General features: G+C 40.7%; 2 protein-coding genes across 4 annotated transcripts in view; one reads left to right on the forward strand and one right to left on the reverse strand.

The window, feature by feature from the left end:
* itga4 (integrin alpha 4) overlaps nucleotides 1-3,321 on the forward strand; it is a 29,794-nt gene extending 26,473 nt beyond the window's left edge. For both annotated transcript variants that reach the window (XM_046053669.1, XM_046053670.1), the window contains exons 27-29: nucleotides 362-460; nucleotides 720-839; nucleotides 1,143-3,321. In XM_046053669.1, the coding sequence (XP_045909625.1) occupies nucleotides 362-460; nucleotides 720-839; nucleotides 1,143-1,244 (321 nt within the window). In that variant the 3' untranslated portion in view covers nucleotides 1,245-3,321. The remainder of the gene's footprint in view (nucleotides 1-361; nucleotides 461-719; nucleotides 840-1,142) is intronic.
* Nucleotides 1-21,614, reverse strand: part of cerkl (ceramide kinase-like) — a 67,779-nt gene that overhangs the window by 22,839 nt on the left and 23,326 nt on the right. The window contains exons 4-14 of one of the 2 annotated variants that reach the window (XM_046053671.1): nucleotides 19,645-19,776; nucleotides 18,625-18,688; nucleotides 16,192-16,322; nucleotides 15,968-16,042; nucleotides 10,672-10,849; nucleotides 9,812-9,859; nucleotides 9,410-9,435; nucleotides 9,201-9,306; nucleotides 8,980-9,076; nucleotides 5,639-5,835; nucleotides 5,176-5,475 (exon numbers count right to left, since the gene is read on the reverse strand). In XM_046053671.1, the coding sequence (XP_045909627.1) occupies nucleotides 5,397-5,475; nucleotides 5,639-5,835; nucleotides 8,980-9,076; nucleotides 9,201-9,306; nucleotides 9,410-9,435; nucleotides 9,812-9,859; nucleotides 10,672-10,849; nucleotides 15,968-16,042; nucleotides 16,192-16,322; nucleotides 18,625-18,688; nucleotides 19,645-19,776 (1,133 nt within the window). In that variant the 3' untranslated portion in view covers nucleotides 5,176-5,396. Of the gene's footprint in view, nucleotides 1-5,175; nucleotides 5,476-5,638; nucleotides 5,836-8,979; nucleotides 9,077-9,200; nucleotides 9,307-9,409; nucleotides 9,436-9,811; nucleotides 9,860-10,671; nucleotides 10,850-15,967; nucleotides 16,043-16,191; nucleotides 16,323-18,624; nucleotides 18,689-19,644; nucleotides 19,777-21,614 lie in introns of those variants that run through there. The other variant, XM_046053672.1, reaches the window with a different exon arrangement.

Genomic DNA, 21,614 nt, shown 5'->3' on the forward strand with positions numbered 1-21,614 from the left:
TTGTATTTAATGTAACTGAGTTCTACACTGTGGTATTGCTAAGTAAAAGAGTACTTGTTCCACCACTTCTTTTCAAATACAGATACCCACAAAAAATTCATTCTGCCATTAAAAACAATCTAAACACACACAAGCAGCGAGTCGATAGCTGGCCAACGATTTTAACTAAGGCACTTAATGTGAAAAGGGCTCAATTAAATTTTACTGTAACTTATGTCAAAATATGCATAATTATTATTTTATTATTATTGAAGTATATTTATCAATTTATTCGCATGTCTTTTTTCTGCTCGAATGAAACAGCCAGGCTGCTTTACATTTAGAGAAACATCTGATGTCTGTCTGTGTGTCTCTGACTCAGGGTCGGCATGGTATCATGAGGTTGGAGAGCACAGCATTGATGTCAAATCCCAGAGAAAGTCCTCACACTGTCCTCATCCTCGATCAACCAGTAACACAGGTAAAAACACCTTGACACCACTCACAGCCAAGAACCAACAACACTGTAGAGTGAGCCAAAGTAGACCATCATCATCATCAGCAGCAGCTCTCTCCTCATCGAAGGTTCAACCTTGAAATTAGTTTCTCACATTAAGTGTACAATCAAAGCCTTATGGGAGTCGTAGTTGAATGTTAACAAAGTAATCTTACTGTACTGTTATATATTGTATATTTTTGGTCTTACTAACAATCATATATTGTTTGTGGTACATTTCCAGGTGGTGGTGGAAGCTCTTTTTACCCAGAAACCCTCAACAGCAGTGAAGGTCTTCATCATTGTTGTCAGTTTAGTTTTGGGTTTGATGATCCTGTCTGCTCTCATCTGGTGTCTGTGGAAGGTAAATATTCTATATTGGTTTTTGATTTTTACATAAACACCCACCATAAACAAATATCTTTGATATTATGACATTTAATAATTGAAGAATAAATTTGCTCTCTGATGTACACCTTGTGCTGCAAATGTTTCAGTATATCACAATATAATGTGCAGATAAACTACAGTAAAGTGCAATATAATGTTAAATAATAGTACTGATAAACTGCAGTCAATCGCAATATAATGGTTGTAGTAGCAACACAGACATTATTGTTAAATATCTGTCCCTGTCTTTTTGTTTGTCCACCTGTATGTCTCTCAGGCTGGTTTCTTTAAGAGGGAATTTGAGAAGAAGAAAGAGGAGTTCAACAGGGACAGCTGGGACTATGTTCCTAAACTCGACAAAAGGGAGAGCACTTCCTAACCCCTGACCTCTGACCTTAGGGTGGAGTTCACACTGTGACTGTGCAACAGTTTTAATGAGACATATGTGCTGATGGATGGAGCGCCGTGTATGAAAATATGGCAACTGTTTCTCTAAAACAGTAGAAAATACTGCTGCTGAATGGGATCGGCCAATGAAGTCTGTCTAGACTGTGTCAGATGGCCACACTCACACAGACCTGTGTTGAGTGTGACGGACGATAAAATGATAAAATGTGAACACCTCCTGAACACACACAAATCTGACATTTTAAACTATTTTACCTGATGTGCCTTCACAAGACTTGCAGCGATGCATGGAGGATCAATAAAAAGAGAACCGGAAACAATCAAATCTTCATCCAAATCCTATTAGAAGGCCTCGGGGCTTCCTGGGATCATCTATGACACTGTTATTGATGAGTCTTTTAATAGGACACAAACTGAAGGTTTGATCTCAGAGGATTGAAACCTGGGGCACGTTCAGCCCTGACAAAACATAGCTAAATGTTTATTCAAATGGAAACGGTGGTGAGTTGACCACCCTGTTGTGTTATGCAAGCACACTGCACTGCCTTTTTAATACGGTGGAGTTTATATACACGCCACTGCTGAGTAACACTTGACACACCTACCAAAGCCTGTTTCGCACCATTTCGAGGCAACCAGTCATTCAACCCCCAAAACCTTAGCAAAACAGTGCATACTGTCTTCAGATTGAAGGTGCCCCTGGCCTGATTGGCTCATGACTCTCTGGAAAATCGTTTTGTCTGTGTACGTTATCTTTCTAAGTTTTTGTTGAGCAACTGGGGCTGTGTTGTACCATAGGACGTCCGTAGCACACAGTGGATGCTGTGCAGACAGAAAAGGTAGTCGATCGATGGCTGTCGGGATGTGCTGGTATAGGACTTACATAGAAAACAATCAGCACGGGTCTTTTAATGGAAGCCGAACGCCACCACTGTGTTTGCCTGTTTTTACCCTGGGATTTGTTGTTTTGAGTTCTTTTCCCTCTGAAGGCCCAGTCACACCAGCGTTTAAAACAGTGAAATTTCATGTCAGAATCACTAGATTTCCGTGGAGTCGCATGATCTATGGATTTGCTCACGGGGCCTACCTTTATTTGATAGTGACAGGTAGTAGACAGGAAATGGGAAGTAGGCGGGTTATGACATGCAACAAAGGTCACCCGCCGTTCAACTACCAAGGCACTAAACATTTATGAACTTAGACACACGGATTTGACCAATAGGAAGCTGCCTTGACATTGCTGACCGTCAATAAGTTGATTCAGATTCTACACACCTAATATTTTTAATTAAACATGAATAACATTAGAGCCACTCTTTCCACAGGTGTTTTTGCTAATTACATTACAAGTTTTTATATTATAGTAAAGCTGTTTTCCCAATAGCCCAATTAATTAACAGATTCACACTGAAGGGGCGATGCCATCCCTTAAAAAACCTCTACATAGGCTATACCTGTGATTTCCTCCAGGTACCCCCTCTCTCCATGCCCCTCGTTTCATTCGAGATGCATTTCAGGGATTAGAACGCGTTATTTTGTTTCCCACCAGATTTTCGACAACTCTGCTTCTGATTGACTAATACTCATTGCCTCCGTTGGTTATGGTTAGGGTTATGGTTAGCCAACCAGAGGCAGAGGAATTATCAGAGTGAAAACACCCACTACATCAACAAGCTTCTGGGACTGCTGTGTTATTTTCTGGTGTGACCGAGCCTTTACCCCGTCAGATATGATTTCACACTTGTTTACTGTTTTTTTCATCTGTAGTCCGCTGTGTTTACCTCTGTTGTTAGGAAACAGTTTATGGAGATGTACTGGAAAATCATTTTGATGTGTGCAGGAAACATTGAGAACAGTGTATGGGTGGGAGCCAATCGAGCACTTCTCCTTTACTATCCTCCCTAAAAACAGATATTTGACAATAAGTAAGAATGATCAGTTGAATGTGATCAGTGAGATATTTTTGAACTTGCAATAATGATGTGCCCACATAAATATATATACAATAATAATAATTAATTTATAAAGCGCTTTTCAAGAAACTCAAAGATGCTGTACATTACTAATTAAATAAGTACATTTGAACCACATGTGCATACCACAGTTTCACAAGAACTGATCTCAGTTCACCTGGTTCAGGTGAACTCAGGTGTACTGTCTTTGTTGACACAATGGTTTGAATAAAGCACCAAATTCTTAGGTCAACCTGATAGCAGTAAAGATGCAACTTGTTGGGTAACAGACAGGTGGCAGAGCCAGGAACAAATTGAGCCACAGGGTTGAAAACAAATGTTTAAAGTATTTAAAATATTCAGCGTTGTTTTACTGTCTGTATTTTGTGAAAACAGACATTTAAAACTGCTGCTACCTTCACTTCTGTTTATGTATTTAGTATAAAAGTACATCACACAGAGAGATGTTTTTAATATTTTAATAAATTAGTTTTATTATGTTTATGTAAAGTTGTTCAGCACTGGAGAGTCTCACTGCTTTTATCAACACTTTTCTATTAAAATATAGGATTTTCTATTTAAAACAACAACTTGTACTTCTACTTTTTTTCTCATCATGATCACAGCTGTTACTCTAAAAATCTGCATTTTCTCAGTACAAAAGCTTAAAAGTTTCTGAATAAAAATAGCCATATTAGGTAAAAACAGTTATTTCAAAATATAAAACTTTTACAGTCTTTGGACACATTAAGTCCGATTCTGCTTGTGTTGCAGCAACATTTTTACATCACGTGTTTATAGTTTCAACAAACTAAACACAGATGAATCTTTGCCACAGAAACTGGACAAGATAAAACAAAATGAAAATTGTAATAAAAATAGAAATAGGCAACACAAATTAGATTAAAGTCCTCTGAGAAGAGCTGGTGATATTGTAAAATGTAAACATTAATTTGGATATAAAACATTCATCTTTGTCCTCATCAATCGGTTCTAGAAGTGGTAAATGTCATAATGCACATGCAATTGGTTAGTCATTTTAAGGTGGCTTACAGGGAACCTTATTGGTTATTAAAGCTGCAGTAATCAATTAAAAATGTACACTGCTCAAAAAAATAAAGGGAACATTAAATAACACATTCTAGATCTGAATGAATGAAATAATCTCATTAAATACTCCTTTCTTTACATAGTTGAATGTGCTGACAACAAAATTACACAAGAATTATCAATGGAAATCAAATTTATCAACCCATGGAGGTCTGGATTTGGAGTCACACTCAAAATCAAAGTGGAAAACCACACTACAGACCAATCCAACTTTGATGTAATGTCCTTAAAACAAGTCAAAATGAGGCTCAGTAGTGTGTGTGGCCTCCACGTGCTTGTATGACCTCCCTACAACGCCTGGGCATGCTCCTGATGAGGTGGCGGATGGTCTCCTGAGGGATCTCCCAGACCTGGACTAAAGCATCTGCCAACTCCTGGACAGTCTGTGGTGCAACGTGGTGTTGGTGGATGGAGCGAGACATGATGTCTCAGATGTGCTCAGTTGGATTCCACGTCTGCTGATGTACTGACTTGTCTCCTGGTCGCGCCTCCGTGCTCTGGACACTACACTGACAGACACAGCAAACCTTCTTGCCACAGCTCGCATTGATGTGCCATCCTGGATGAGCTGCACTACCTGAGCCACTTGTGTGGGTTGTAGGCTCCGTCTCATGCTACCACCAGAGTGAAAACACCGCCAGCTTTCAAAAGTGACCAAAACATCAGCCAGGGAGCACAGGAACTGAGAAGTGGTCTGTGGTCACCACCTGCAGAACCACTCCTTTAATTGGGGGTGTCTTGCTTAATTGCCTATAATTTCCACCTGTTGTCTATTCCACTTGCACAACAGCATGTGAAATTGATTGTCAATCAGTGTTGCTTCCTAAGTGGACAGTTTGATTTCACAGGAGTGTGATTGACTTTGAGTTACATTGTGTTCTTTAAGTGTTCCCTTTATTTTTTTGAGCAGTGTATCAATTAATGCAGCTTAAACGTAGGTGTCATGAACAGGAAGCTATTTTTGTGTTCTTGCTACTTTGAATGAAACCTCTTCATTAGCTCACATCGCCATAGAAAGACTAACGACCTAGAGAGGGCGCTGTTGAGTTTTTCTGCTGGACTCAGATGCAGCTGCAGGAGACGGTCGACTCCGCCTCGTCCACCTCCTCCCCGTACAGAGTGATGAGCTGTGGGTGGACCCTGACGCACCACGTACACAAATTATGTAATGTCCCTAACACAGTTTATTGTTTACTTTTAAGTCCTAAAACTATATAAATGTTTTATTGACCAAACGAATAGCAAAATACATAAGTATTTATGATTATTCTAAATATAAGTATATATTTTTTGAGCATCATACCTGACGAGCACCTCGTTTGCGATCTCCACCAGCTCTCCGTCGATGTTCCAGGGGAAGGCCGCCCCCTCTGATTGGATGATGGGCGAGGATTTGGAGTCAGGCTCTTCCTCGCTCTCCTCCTCTGACCAGCCAATCATCGACCGTGGGCGAATCCTCACCGCAGACACTGTGTGAGTCTCCACGAAGGGGAAGCTGAACTGCACAAGGACAATCAGACAGTTAGACTGACAAACCAATCAGGAGAGACTGCAAGGACTATGTGTGTGTGTGTGTGTGTGTGTGTGTGTCATCGCAGGTCAAAGGTCAGCTGAGGAGGATAGAAATGCCCATTAAGATCCTCATTAAGCTCCTTGTTAATCTGGAGGAGTGCCTTGGTTTCTTCCTCAACTGTAACACCATGGAGCTCCAACAGGGGGCAGCAAAGACCAACAGACAGACAGACAGACAGACAGACAGACATACTCTCTGTCCTGTAAATAAAGTGACAATAGATACTAGTAAGAGCTGTTAGTGTGTATGGCATCAACGGGGTAAATACCTAGGGAAAGAAGTAAGAGAACTACTACTGCAGTTCATACAAAACAAATTGTAAGGAGATAGGAGAAGAAGAGCACAGGAAGTGTTAGAGTGTTAGAGCTATATTTCTGAGAAATATTGTAAATTTTACTCCACTAGTACTACTAGTAAACATTTGGTCTACCTCAACCAACTACAACAATAAAAAGCTGCTTAAAATTAAAGTAATGATATAATAATAGTATGCAGTATGTCATGAGATATACTATACACACTCACAGGGGTAATTTCTCTGTATTGAGTTCTCTGACTTAATAAATTTTCCTGAAAATATTTACGAACTTCTACTCTATATATTAAGCAAAGGATCTGAATACTTCCTCCACCACTGCAGTAGTCAGGTTTCTACATGAATACGGATCTTTACTTACTGGAATCATTTCTCCTATCTACGCTGCCTGTGATTCCAATAAAAGTGATGGGGGACAAAATCAACAGCCCTCATTCAGCAGTCTGAGTTAGACACATCAAGAGGCTATCTTGCAAAGTGCTTTTAGTACAAAATGTCCCCTTCATGTTACTATCCCTCCTCTGCAGCTCAGCGTGGAAACACAAACAGAAAATGTTGCTGTAACTTAAGATGTACACTTTACACTTCTGGTTTACTTTCAGTTTTTCACACACACACGTCGGCTGCTCCACCAGGACGCCCCATCTTGTCATGTTTGACACTCCGTCCGTTAAGATAGAGGCTACCAGGATGTAGGTCAGTGAGTAAACAGCCTGTTTACCGTGCAGGACAGTAAACGCCACACTGTCAGTATATTTAGTAAGTGGGTTAGAGTGCGGTCTCACTGGCCAGGCCAAGCCAAGCTGAACTAGGCTAATCTACTAAGTAGTTTGCTTTTTTTGGCGAGGTCAAGAGTGTGACATGTCAACAACTGACAACACAAGCCACGTTAGGGATGGCTTCACGTAGCTGGCTCCATTTTGGATCCGGTTCTCGGCCAACATAATACTTGGATTTATTAAGCTCTGACGTGGACGTTGAACATCACCATGAGTCAGTCCTGTCAGCTGAAGTGTGTGTGTGTATGTGTGTGTGAGAAACTTAAAACAAACTAATTTCTTAAACATTTTATCTCTCCTCACTCTTTTCATTAGCAATTGAAAACATTCAGGAAGCAGCTTCTCATTTTTAATTCAGCTGTAGTTAATTAACATCAACTAATTAACAGCTAACGTGTAAAGTTTGTCTCTGAAACGACACATCACTCTTTAACATCACTGAACGTGTGGACTTGTGTTTTTGTAGTTCAACAGAAACATGTCATGACAGTCATGACTCGCCTCGAGCAAGCTGTGAACACAACATTGATATATCATCATCTTTTAAAGGTCCAGTGTGTAATATTTTGGATGATCTATTGACAGAAATACAATATACATACATAAACATACACAACTATGTTTTCAGTGGTGTATAAAGACCCTACATAATGAACCGATATGTTTTTATTACCTTAGAATGAGACATTTCCATCTACATACACTGTGGATTCCCTTACATGGACGTCGCCATGTTGCGCCGCCGTGTTTCTACAGTAGCTCAAACGGACAAGGACATCACTATGTGGAATACATACAAGAAGAAGAAGGAAGTAGTAGTAGTAGTAGTAGTTGTCTGGTTTATTAGAAGTAAGAAGTGAAGTGAAATTTGCATAAACAGAGGACCACACATAAGCGGTGACAAATTGTGCATTCATGTGGTGTCGGAATAATCAGAATTTTTTTTCCTCAAATTTTATTGCAAAAAAGAGGAATAAAGTGTTCATGGGAAAGAAAGTATTCAGAACAGTATTAAAATCTATAAGAAGACACAAATAATAAAATCTTTGCTGGGGGTAGTCTATATTATAGAAAGATATTAAAAGAGGTCCATATGTTAACAGTTTTCACAGCCTTTTTGTTGTTGGATTAAAAAAATTAAATTGATATAAGACATTGTAGATGTCTGCATGTTGTTTATACACTCTGATAATGCTAATCGAACACATCTTTGTAGTAGCATCTATGTTGATTCCGCATTTAATTTAGGAGCACATGAACACAACTCAGGAAATGGGACCATCCAAGGAGCACGTGAATGCACAGTGAACCGTGGTTGCAATTTGCAACCCTGACCACTAGATGCCACTTCAACTTACTCACTGAACCGTTAAGCTGGTAAATGCTCCAATAGAGAGGTTTTCAAAGTGTGAGCGCCTCCCCAGGGGGGCTCAAAACAGTTTCAGGGGAAGCTCAGTGAATGGCAATGAAACAACATTACATTAGTTATCAAAAGGAGATCACATAGAATGGCCTACGTGTGTGATTTGTTTAAAGAGAGAGTTCAGAGATACAGTCCTTTTGGGGAACCCATTTTATCAGCGTCAGAAACTAATAAATGCCTTAGGACAGACCTTTGTGTTTATTTTGTGTAGTGTGAAGTTATGTCAAACAGTAATATCAGGCTATCTTGGCTCAGTTGTTAAGTGTGTATGGGATATAATAACATAATCATGATCCTATAGGCATCCAGGAATTGAGCGAAACTGAGTAAATAAACTAAGGGGAGGGAGACTTTGAAAACCCCTGCTCCGCTAACTGTGTCTGTCTGCTGTTTAGTCCTGTGCAGGTAGTGTACTGCAGGTTTTTTAGAGGTTTTTCACTTTCTTCTGCAGCCAAAAGTGCGCTATGACATTGTAGAATATAAAAATAAAATAATGTTGTTTCCAGTTTGTCCTGAAAGTAAAGAGAGGAGGTTGATTGAAAGCTGTTCTCACCTGTCCACTAGAGCTGCTGTATCTCTTCAGGTGTTTGATGAACTCTGACCTGGAAGTGTTTCCTACTGCGATCAATGCTGCGTTCCCATTTGCCAACCTGTCACACACAGGAAGTGATAGAGAACATTCAGTAGCAGAAATGTAATCAAATTACCAGCAGCTGAACTCAGCTGACTTTAACATTCTCAGAAGGATTAGCTGTTCGTCATACACCCATGTACCTGGTGTTGGGAGCCAGTCCTTGAGGTGCGTGTGGACTCAGACAGGGGATGGACATGATGCTGATGCTCAGATACAGGCCCTGATTGGCCGTCCAGGACTCCCCTTCTACACCGACCAATCACAGAAAGAAAAGCAATAAATTAAACTGGCTGACAGAGACGGAAATCTGTGTGTCTGAAGTCTAAACACAGGCAAGAACCGGTCTCACCTGACTCTGGGTCCTGTTCCTGGTCTCTGTGAAAGAGATCAAATTTAGTTTTGAACATGGACAGACAGTTATGTTTATTTGGAAGAAAATAAATATAACAAACTCACATTTATAAACACAATACTGCAATTCAAACCAGGAAACCAAGAAATCAATAATTAAATCAGTAATAAAATAAGTTGTTGAGCCAGAAAAACAGTAGTTATTACAACTTTTGAAATCAGTTATTAAAGCACAGTGATGTAAGTGATCCCTGTGAGTCCCTGTAGCCCCACCTCGGTAAATAATCACCAGCCACCACCGGTACAGAGCTTTGAGCCGTAAACAACTGCGTACTGCTTTGTTTCACACAGTGCTAACGTTGTGTGTGTGTGTGTTTCTCACCGGTGTTCGGACAAATACCTGTTTGACTTATTCGCTGGTATAAAAGACAGCTGACAGTCCTCTGGTCTGAGGGAGAGAGGGAAGAAAAAAGACTAAGAGACTAAAAGTGTGCAGCCATGCTAGCAGCTCTCTGAGGTTATACATAGGCTCGGGTGCTTGAGATAAATGCTAACATCTGCATGCTAACATGCTCACAATCACATACTAACCTGCTGATGTTTAGCAGGTATAATGTTCACCATCTTACTTTAGCTTGTTAGCATGCTAACAGTTGCACCACGGAAATCTGTACCATATTTCATGGTGATCCATTAAATACGCTTCTCTTTGGAGTTCCAGCAGTCATGTTACTCTGCCACAAATCATTACCAGAAATGGAAAAGCGTGAAATGTTAAAAAAAAGAATTTGTTACAAAAAAACAAAACAAACGCTGTCTATGAAGATTCTCAGTCATCCAGGTCATAGTTATCCAACGAAGGTTAAAGTCATGGGCAACTGGACTTGGTCCAGGTTAAAGTCCAGTTGCCCTTGACTTTTTTTAGCTGACCACCTGTCACTCATAGCAGCCACTCTTTATTATTAATAACTTATAAGCATTAATATAATTTAAATTTGTGAGTTATATAAACATTCATCCAAGGAGGTTGCCGCTTGTTAAAAATTTAATTTTTGAATTATGTAACTTTTAGTTATACACTTTTTAAAATCTAAATTCAAGTCAATTTTATCTAAAAATCCCTACATTGTCTCAGAGGGCTTTAAAATCTAAACAATATATAAACAACATATGACCTCTTAAATAATCAAACTTCAAATAAATATAATAAAAAAAAAATGTAAAAACTTGTGTGTACATGTGTGTGTGTGTGTGTGTTACCTCAACCTAGCCAGTGTCTTCACCAGAGCGTACTCTCGTCGCCGCGATGACGGCATCCACCTCTTCTTCTCTGCCCGTGCTAAGCTCCGCCCACCAAAGCCAAACATGGCAGAGAAACCGAAACGCACCAACTGGCCGAGAGACGAGAAGCTGCACATGTCCACCTGCTGCAGGTGACCTGCAGACAGAGAGAGGGAGAGGAAATAAATACTGATGACAGATAATTTCAAATTATGAATATTTATTTAAATATTTTACACACACGCACACACAGACTATAAGAGGAAGAGGTCATATGTTGAGAAGCTCATTAATATTCAAAGAAATTGCAAAACTCCAAATATGGGCAACAAAAATAGGTCAGGAGTGTGTGTGTGTGTGTTTTGGTTAATATAAACTTCAGTGGAATCACATCTCTGGTTGTTATTGCTCCAGTTTGACCAGTCTCTGGTGGTATATGAGTCCAGTCGGGACAGTTTCAATAGCAGCAGAATTCAGGAGACATTTACAGCAGATTTAGGACAAATATGTAAAGATCTGTCCCTGCATGCCACTAATATTGTAACGCCTTTAAATTACTAATGCTGTGATTTGACTGTTTCTTTCATTCTGTGGGAACATTTGAGCAAACAGAAACATGAGATTTGTCAAAATACATTAAAACTGTCAAACTCAAGAGTTGGCTGGAAAACAGGTCACTCTACTAAGATTATTATTGTCCCAATGAGACTCCTCCTTTACAGCACACATATATAATTGGCCCAGCTGATGTAAAGCAACAATAAACACCCTTTTCAGAAGGTTTCTGATTGGTCAACATTATGATATTCAGTTTTCTATTATAAAAATGATAAAAGTTGTGTATTTTACTAGTACTTTTGATGGGCTGATGAATATGTTGCATTGTTACGCTACTTTTTGGTGGCTTTGAACATCCATCACGAGCATAATTTGCAAGGATTATCTACATGTTCAACCACAGAATATCTCCTCAGTTTCGTTAATGTGTGGCGGAGCCCAGAAAACAATGTCAACCAACTCTGTCTGTCCGGCTGAAGAAATATCGGATACCTGCACTCACTCACAGTCAAAGCAGCATGAAACTGGGTGCTACACCCAAGCCTGTTTATTTTCCCACAGCCTGTGAACGCAGCACAAACCACGGAAGTAGCTGGAACACAAATATGATCAACCTCATCAACCTGATTTCACCGGTAAGACCATTGAATAAGATGCTCCACACACACACACACACACACACACACACACACACACACACACACAAACACACACACACACACACAGCATGCCATCTGGCCACATACCTGCTGTAACCTACTGAACTGCTGTCTCCCCACCTGTCTGTCTGACTGCATGTCTGTCTCTCTGGATAGAATCTGATTTCCTCACCATATGGCACGTTGTCAGTGTGTGTGTCTCAGCTTTAATCCTGAGACGGTCAGTCTGACAGTCAGTGTGTCAGTGAGATCATACCTGCAGCGCTTCTTAAATGTGCAACCAATATTTATTTTGACCAGCGAGAAATACACTAGAGGGTTTCATTTATAAACAAAATAATGGCCTATAGCAAAAGGCGTTGATTCATCTCGTTCCGTCCTGGGACACTGCTTCATGGTTTGGCGACTGAGAGGGAGGAGCTAAGCAGCTTAGGTCTCCCAGCCACAATGGTTCCACTAAAACAAATGAACCTCCTCCATTTCCAGTTTATATGGGAAGCTTTGGTGCGTGTTTTCAGTTTAATGCAAAAGCAGTGCCATCGACCCGTGCCCTTGCCTCCAGCAGGATGTGTCATGCCTTGGGGGCTCTGGGGCAGTGATACCAGCCGGCTATGGCGGCTTCGATCGCTTGACAGCTAGAAGACACCCAATTGTGATGTGATATTATGATTTTATGGAAGGTTTGCAGACTTTACATACTCTTGAACCCTTGGAGGAGGCGTGCCTAGGTATTTTGTCCAACTAGACAGCTCTCCTTTTAGCCTCTTGTCACAACTACAGGGCAGGTGACTCAACCCAAAGTCATCACATTCACCTGACCATAGGCGGAAATTGCAGGGGGGACCCCATGTGAAGGTTGTCCCCCCCTAAAAAATCATTGAATAATAACATATACTTAAAATAACTATGTAAGTAGTAAAACAATACAAAAAGTTTAGAAACATTTTGAGTCCTCCCTCCCTTGTCTCCCCATTTTACAGCTTGTAATCGTTGCTGACTGGCGTCAAATATCCGATTTTGCCGGTCACCTTGAACATTACACGCACAGTGTTTCACGTCATGCACACAGCGACACAAACAGTAACTGGCTATTCTCAAAGCCACACACACATGCTAAACATGTCTTAGGTGTGAAAGTTCTTCACTGGAGTGAAGAAGACAATTTACATCAGCAGAGAAACACTCAGAAAGAGACGCGTTCTTATATTAAGTTAGAAGACAAATTGCAGGCAAAGCAAAAGTGAACACAGCTGTTGTCATTCATACCACGGTGGCTCTATCGGTAATTAATAACAAGCCAATAACAAGTATAGGTGCATGTGTGTCTGAAGTGCAAAGCAAAGTGAGCAGATTACTGTAGTTTGTGAGTAAACACTAAAATAAGGTGGAGAATTAAGTAGAATGAAAATAGTGAGATTAGAAATAAAATACTAGAAATAGGGTAATGTATTCTTTCAAATATTTTCAATTAATATATATTTTAAAATGGTCTAATTTCTTTGTTGGATTTTATATGTAGCTTTGTAGCAAAACAGCTCCCTCCAGTGAAAATGTGAATGTTATCAAATAATCAATGTTTCATTATGACCATAAAATTGAATGGACGCCAGTGAGAATAGCCAATGTTTATGCTGGTGCAGATGGGGAACCTGATAAAAAGAAAAGTTACAAAGATGTTTGTGTGTGCTGTCAGTTATAGTTCGTAAAAAGAAAGAATCAGAATCGGCAGGTCAGACCTTTGAATAATCGGTAATTGGAATCGGCCAGAAAAAATGCAATCAGTGCATCTCTTACTACAGCTAACACAGCGACAAGCCTGTGTGTGAACTGATCTTGGGTTAATGTTGTAGATCTACCGTTGTGTAGGTTTTGCTCAGTTTGATGTTAGGTGGCAGATCAGCTGCAGTTGAACTAAGAGACCTCCTCTGTCCCAGATGAAACCTAAAGTACTAGTATGTGGAGGATGCAAGATAATTAGTCATATATAAGTCATATTTAAACAACTATTGCTTTCAGCGCCGCCACTCGCTTTCCAGAAAAGAATTAATGCAGACAGCAACATAGTATACATGACATAACAACATACAATACATAATAATACACAAGACAACACACATTACATGCGGTCACATGGTGGGATTTTTTGAGGTGACATGTGAGGAAGAGAAATAAAGAGGGCGGTTTCGAGGCAGTCAGTTCGAGGGGGGGGGAAGGGATGGGGGGGGGGTGTATGGTTTGAGTATATAATAAAGAAAAATAGTAGTAAGGCTTCCCTCTGTGTACACGTATCTTATACAAGTACAATTTTGGCTGTATTATTTCTGTCCCCTTCAAAAATTTTGCTTGAGAAATTTTATGTTTATTGTCCTCCCCAACTGTAAAATGAGATTTACGCCCTTGGGCCCCCCTAACACTCAGGCGAGAAATCCATCCATCTCAGGGATATGGCTTTTGGTTTTACCTGTATGGGGAAGAATGACAATAAACTTGGGCTTGACTTAATATACTGAATCAAAAAAAAAATCATCTAGCCAAACACCCATCATGTTTACTCCAGGTTCCCACAAAAAAACACGGCATGACATGAGGACATGATCTAGGTGTCCTAAATGGTAGCTACAACACTGTGACACCTGAAACATGAGTGACATAGACAATAATGGACTCGCAACCTTCACTAAGTTTATCATATCAGGACACTGTGGGGTATTATAACAGACAGTTCAGGTATGTTTACCTTGGTTGTGTCATGAACACACCTGAACTCACCTGTAGTTACCTGGTGTCCGTGGGAACAGCTTCCTGACTGGGAATTTTAACTGTTTGCTATTGTTCAGGAATTAGTCTTATTTGAGCCACTAAATACTCCCATCTGTCACACACACACACACACACACACTCACACACACAGCTCCAGAGTTAATTAGTGTTAATGAACCGCCATCACACCACAACCTGTCATTCAAACTCAGCAACCTGCCCTGCTGCCAGCTGATTGGTCGGCAGGTTTATCTGAAAGGAAGCAGGGTGAGGTGAAGGAGGCGGGGTGACAGTGAGCAGAGTAAACCTGTGATTTAGAGTGAAACTGATCCTGCTGTTAGACATCTGTCTGCTCCCTCCCTCAAGAGCCAAGTCATACCGTCTGCTCCGTCTGTGGTTTTGTTTTTTCTCAAACAGTCTGAGAGACCGTCAGCCAATCACATCCAAACTTAACAAGAACAAAAGTAGCTGATTCCCAACTTACACGATTTAGTGTCACATACATACAGTATATCCGTTTTACTTCCTGTCAACTGTACAGTAACGTTACTGTACACTTTTCAGTTAGCTTTGTGCATATTGTTAATAGCATTTATTGTTCATTTTTGTAGTGTTTTGGGGGCATTTTTTGCCTTTATTTGATAGGCTAGTGGATAGAGAGGAAAGCGAGAGAAAGGGGGCAACATGCAGCAAAGGGCCACAGGCTGGAATCGAACCTGGCCGCTGCAGTAAGGACTCAGCCTTGTACATAGGGCAAAACGCTCTACCAACTGAAGTAACTGCATTCCTGTACATAGTGTTTTTGATAATCATCTCAGTGTCTTAGATAACTGTTAGAGACGGTAGTTAGTCACTCAGTGCAGCACCAATCTCAACTGTTTTTCACAGCTTAGCTAATGTCCTGACCTGACTAATAGATTTAGAACAAGCAGAACCCACCCAGGACAATGTCACTATAGAGCTACAAAGAGTTGCCACCCAGGACAATGTACTGCTACAGATCTGGAACAGAAAGGACTCACTCAAGGCCACACAATCTCATCCATCCATCCATCGTCAACCGCTTATCCTGCGTACAGGGTCGCGGGGGGCTGGAGCCAATCCCAGCCCACACAACTATTGATTTACAAATTGTAAAACCCACCCAGGAAGAACATGTAGGTCCCACAGACATTGAACAGGTAGAACCTATCCATGTCAATGTGATTACAGATTTAAAACAAGTAGAACCCACCACAGCCAAAGTGATTATAGACCCAGGTTGTTGTATCTATAGAACTAGAACAGTTAAAACCTACCAAGGACGATGTGCAGGGCTGCAGTGACTGGATCTCTGACTCCATGAACAGAACAGGAAACCACATCTGTAGAACCTGTCAAGATGGACAGACAGACAGTCTATAAAACACTCTGTCGGGCAGGTTCTACATAACGTTGACATATGTGTTTCAGTACAGTGTTGGTCTAGAGAGTGTGGATTGACATGCTGTGGATTCATATGAGGATTTGTCCGCAATCTCACCAGCAGGAATGATTCCAAGTGGCAGCACTGGTTTCACTGGTTTCCTTGGAGAATCAGCATCCAGCTGAGCCCTGAAGACAAGAGCGTGACACAGCTCCGCCACCGAACCGTCCCCACCAACACACACCACCCTGACAGACAAGTGGAGACAAAACAGTATAAGTACAGGTAGAGTGCCAGGTAGAGTCAGCAGATAGAGTATGAGTTCTATCTTTGTACAGTTGTCTCATCATCTAGGTCAAAATAAAACAAATTTTACTGTGAAGTTGAAGACATTTATTTTCACTGATTAAAACTTCTGTTGCAGGAAATCCAGTGATAGTGAACGCTTATAAAAGTGACTTATTTTTGGTGCCTTGAACAGGTATTCAATAGGAGGTGTGGCTTCTCCACAGGACCATTGTGGAGTACTTCCTTACTAACAATTGTTTACTTACAGATCCCAATTTAAATCAAACATCTGCCAATATTAACTATATACCAGACTTATTCAACTCACATAATCAATAGAAGCCTCAATGCTTGTGTTTCAGGTCTTAAGTCATCAAGTTTACAAAATAAAATTCAGCTCCGTATAGCGCCTTTCTAGTCTTATCGACCACTCAAAACACTTTTACACTACCTCGCATTCACCATCCAGAGTGCTCAAACAGAAACTAACATTCTCACACTGGAAAACCCTGGTTTGTACCAACAATTGTCTTATTATTACTGTCAGGCAAATTTGTCATTTGTGACATGGGCTATGTAAATAAAATTATAGTCGTTATAGTATAGTAGTATAGTATATATAATAATAACTTGATTGACATTTTAAGGAGCTCATTGAAAAGCGAGAAGGTTCATCTTCAGAGTCTGTGTTTGCAGTAAATGTGAGGTAAAGAGCCTCCGCCCCTCCGCCCTCTTCCTGTGTATGGGATTACCTGAAGCTCCGGTCCCCACAGTGACAGCCAGCCTAATTGGCAAATGTAGGTTTCAACCAAATCCTCACCAGAGCAACCTCACACACAGACACACACTCAGCAGCTAGCTTAGCAACGCCGAGCTAATCTTCTCTAAGCACATTAAGCTTTATGAGGGCTGAGCACAAAAGCTGCTTACACACAGACACGAACACACAGAGACCGTCACAGATAGAGATGAGAATTTGATCAGTGTTTTTGTACTTGTAGTTGTGGCTATTGTTGTATTATTTGTTTTAGAGGCACAAATATTATTTTCACTGTTAATAGTGAGGTTAGCTCAGTTAGCAGTTGGTGTTTGACCTCACCTGTGTGGAAAGTGTGTGCGTGTGGATTTAATCAGTCTGGGTCAGTGTGTTTTAATGTCTAGTGCCTCTGACGGTAAACTGCTGATTAATTATCTGGTTCAGTTCAGTCTGTTATAGAAGGATGATGTCACAGTTTGATCATGACATGCTTACTTTCATGTAATTTAGTGAGAAAAATGTAATATATATTGCACTTTTTAAAACAAAGTTACACAGAAAAATAAACAACATGCAAACAGTATATAACATGTTATATTACATTACAGCCCCATTGCAGGTAAGGCAAGTTGGTTGGCAGAGCAAGTATTTTTTAAAGCAGTTTACAGACTCTGCTGATCTAACAGGGGGTGGTGGGGAGGACTGTTCCAGAGTAACGGCAAAACAGCAAGTGCCCTTAGATATGGGAGGGTAAATAGTGCACCTTGGTCTGAAAATCTGAGTGGCCTAGAGGTGGAACGACGATGTAAAAGTTTGGAAATGTACGGTACAAATGGGCAAGACCCCTTAGAGCCTTGTATGTGATAATCAAAATCCTATCAATTTTGTACTTTACAGGGGGCCAGTGGAGGGATGCAAAGGTTGGTGTGATGTGTGGTTGGTTTTGGTTAGCAGCCTGGCTGCAGCGTTTTGCACGAGTTGCAAACGGGGCAGGGCTGTTGGCTGACAGGAGAAAAGAACACTGCAGTAGTCAAGACGTGAAGAAATTACGTGATGCATTAGTTATTTCTAGATATCTGGGAGATGTTAGGGGTGGGGGAAAAATTAGTTCAAGTAAAAATCGCAATTCATATCTTCTAAGATTCAGAATCGATTCACAACTTCCAAAAATATATTAAAAAATTTTAATGCCTTAATTTAATTAATTAATTAAAATTTTAAGTATAGTATCCTTTCTGGCTCCCGTAATACACAGCTGCATCAACCGGTGTGGCTGCTAATATTAGCCCTTTACTAAAACTGAAACAACTTTTGAGTTGTAGCCATTTCTTTCTATAATTTTCACTCTCTTACTTACATGAAAGAATAACATCATCAGAATATTAGAAATAAAATAATTTTACACGGAATGTCCGGCAACAAATTCAATTTATAGCAGGAAATCACGACTTTTCCGGGAAAAGAGTGAAATCACAGGAGAGAGAGACAAGTGAAGAGAGACTAACCCATTATATTCATCCAGCTTGCATTCCTTCATCACTGAGAGAGCATGACCCTTCCTCTCTGTCACTGGAGAGAGACAGACAGGAGGAGAGAGGGAAACAGATGGAGAGACATTGAGATGGATAGTGTTCATGTATATGTGTGGTCACATGTACACAAGTGTGTGTTTGATGGCTGCCAAAAAAAAGTGGGACAACGGATATCACACCATCTGCTGAGAGAAGGAGAGGAGAAGATATGAGGAGGGTGGAAAAAAGGAGAGGAGAGAAGGAGGAAAGAAGGAGGGGAGGGCAAACCAGGAGAAGACGGAGAGGAGATAGACAAGGAAAGGAAACAAGAGAGGAGAGAATAGAAAAGGAGAAGATAAGAGGAAGAGGAAAGAAGGACAGGAGTTGAGGAAAGGAAAGGAAACATAGGAAAGGAGAGGACAGACGTGGTGAGGAAACACCGAGAGGGGAGGAGAGGAGAGAAAAGGAGAAAACACAAGAGAGGAGAGAAGAGGAAACACAGGAATGGAGAGGAAAGGAAAGGAAAAGAGAAGAAACAAGAAAGGAGAGAAGAGGAGAAGAAACAGGAGAGCAGAGAAGAGGAAACACGGGGAAAAGATGAAATAAGGAGAGGACAGGAAAGGAAAGGAAAGGAAAGGAAAGGAAAAGAGAGGAAATAAGAGAGGTGAGGAGAGAGGCAGGTTGTCTCCTTCTGTCACAACAGATGGGCTAAGCTCCGCCCCCTGTATCAGGTTACCTAGCGACCAGAGACTGCCATTAACTCTGACCTTTGGACCTTCTCCACACACACACACACACACACAGATTTCACATTGTCTACTCAGATGTCAGTAAAAAGGGACTGGTAGATCACAGTTCTGCTGCCCGTTACACATTATTTTATTACAATACATGTGAGGTGTGACATCATGCAAAAATCTACAGTGGCCTTGCCCACTGTCAGTCTAAAATAAAAACCACTGGTGTTTGTTTTAAAGATGAGCAGCAGATAAACGAACAATTGGGTTGACTGACCGGTGATGTCAGTGCGGACATCAGCCATCTTGAAGAGCGGAGCCACATGTTCTCTGTAGATGTGAACGGCCTCCTTCTTGTGGCTGCTGGGGTTGATGAACACCTTTAGATACCTGGGACGACTGCTGAACCCTACACCCACACACACACACACACACACATCCACATCCACAGAGAGTGAGCAGCTACAAACACTAAAGCTGATGATACACGGGGCAACTTTTTGAGCAATGTTGCTAGTCCGACTATGTTTTGAACGGATAGCGGCAGAGCAGGGCGGGTGCCGGAGTGGTGGGGGAAGGGGATTACGGTAATAATCTTTATTTATTACCATTGACGACAACGTTGCCCTGCACGATTGCTCTAAAAGTCGCATTGTGTATCATCAGCTTCAGGCTCATTGTCAACAGGTTTAGTTTTGCTGAAAATAAAAGGTGACAATTCAAAATATAAAAATATAATGGAATATAATGCAGTAATCAATAGCTTCTTTTTTCTTAGCTTAAGTAACTTTTTTGGACAATGCACATTTGTTTCTTCCTTATTTACAATGCATTGCATGTTTTGTTATTGTGCAAATAAATCTTTCTCAAAGCATTTTCATTAGTTATTTAACATTTGTTGTTGCAAGATATTTTTCAGAAACGCCATGGGTGGCTGTAACGACCATGACGAGTGTCGTTACCACAGCCAGGAGCACTAACGAACCAGCAGTATCGACGATCCTAGCTAATGATCCCAGAGGTTAAATAGCTGAGTTTCCCTGCCAGTCACTCAGAAATGAAGAAGTCTCTTGGATGAGGGACGAAACGTCTTCTAGTATCTTCAACTAAGTCCAGTTGCTCTTGACCTTAACCTTCGTTGGATAACTATGACCTGGATGACTAAGAACCTTCACAGACACCTTTTCAGAAACGCTTTTAAAATGATGGGGACAAAATCTGCCACTTTTTAAAGTTGAGCATATCAGCTAACAATCTCATGGTGCAATTTTCATGTTTTTTTTCTCCAGATAACAAAATGGATGATTGTTTTGAAGAGAGGTTGTGTGAGGAAATCCACCACATTTCTGTAATTCCTCTTTGAAAGAACACAAAGCCGAATGGCATTAAACTCCTGGTGAGAAATTGCATAAACGCTTGTGAGAGATGAAAGCGCCTAATGCTCATGCTTCCTCTTCTTCTTGATTTTTATGGCGGTTGGCAAACAACATTATGGTGCATTACTGCCGTGTGAATTGGGAAATGTGAATGCATGGAACACCAGACTGGGACCGTTTGCACCTTTTCTCAGTTTTATTTCACTGTAAACTTTATATCTTTGCGTTTTGGACTGTTGTTTGTGAGCTCTGTGAAATTCTGATGAGCATTTCTCAAGATTGTCTATTAATAGATTCATTTAAAATAAATCAACTGAAAATAATCACTATTGCCACACTAAAGCTGACCCTGTCTTTTGAGACAGTCATCAGCTTTTACTAATCCCTGTCTGGAATGAACCCTGATCACTATACACTTTGTTATCATCATCGACAGCAAACAGCTAAACACACTACACTTACAGCTTAAAGTCCTGCATGTGACCTTAGTTTGAATCAACAACCACCTTGTATTTGTCACATAAATTCAAAAACCAAACTAGTACAAGATTGTACTTAGAAGAGTAGACACCTGTATAACATCTGATGGAGGCCTGTTTGATGCAAAATATTTAGAATATCATCAACACTGAAGAATCTGTCTCTGTGTCACACACAGTGAGCCCCTGTCCAGCTCATCATTAGGCAGATTCAGAGACCGCATTATAAATCCCCATAGACCAGCACAGATCAATATAGACACTCTCTCTCTCTCACACACACACACACACACACACACACACACCAGCTCCATTATCCAGATCATTACTATAATCTGCTCCCAAAAGACTGTAACCTCGCCCTGTTAATGACCCCCCCCCCCCCCCCCCCA

This window comes from Micropterus dolomieu, linkage group LG07, assembly GCF_021292245.1.
Source record: "Micropterus dolomieu isolate WLL.071019.BEF.003 ecotype Adirondacks linkage group LG07, ASM2129224v1, whole genome shotgun sequence".
Taxonomy (NCBI): domain Eukaryota; kingdom Metazoa; phylum Chordata; class Actinopteri; order Centrarchiformes; family Centrarchidae; genus Micropterus; species Micropterus dolomieu.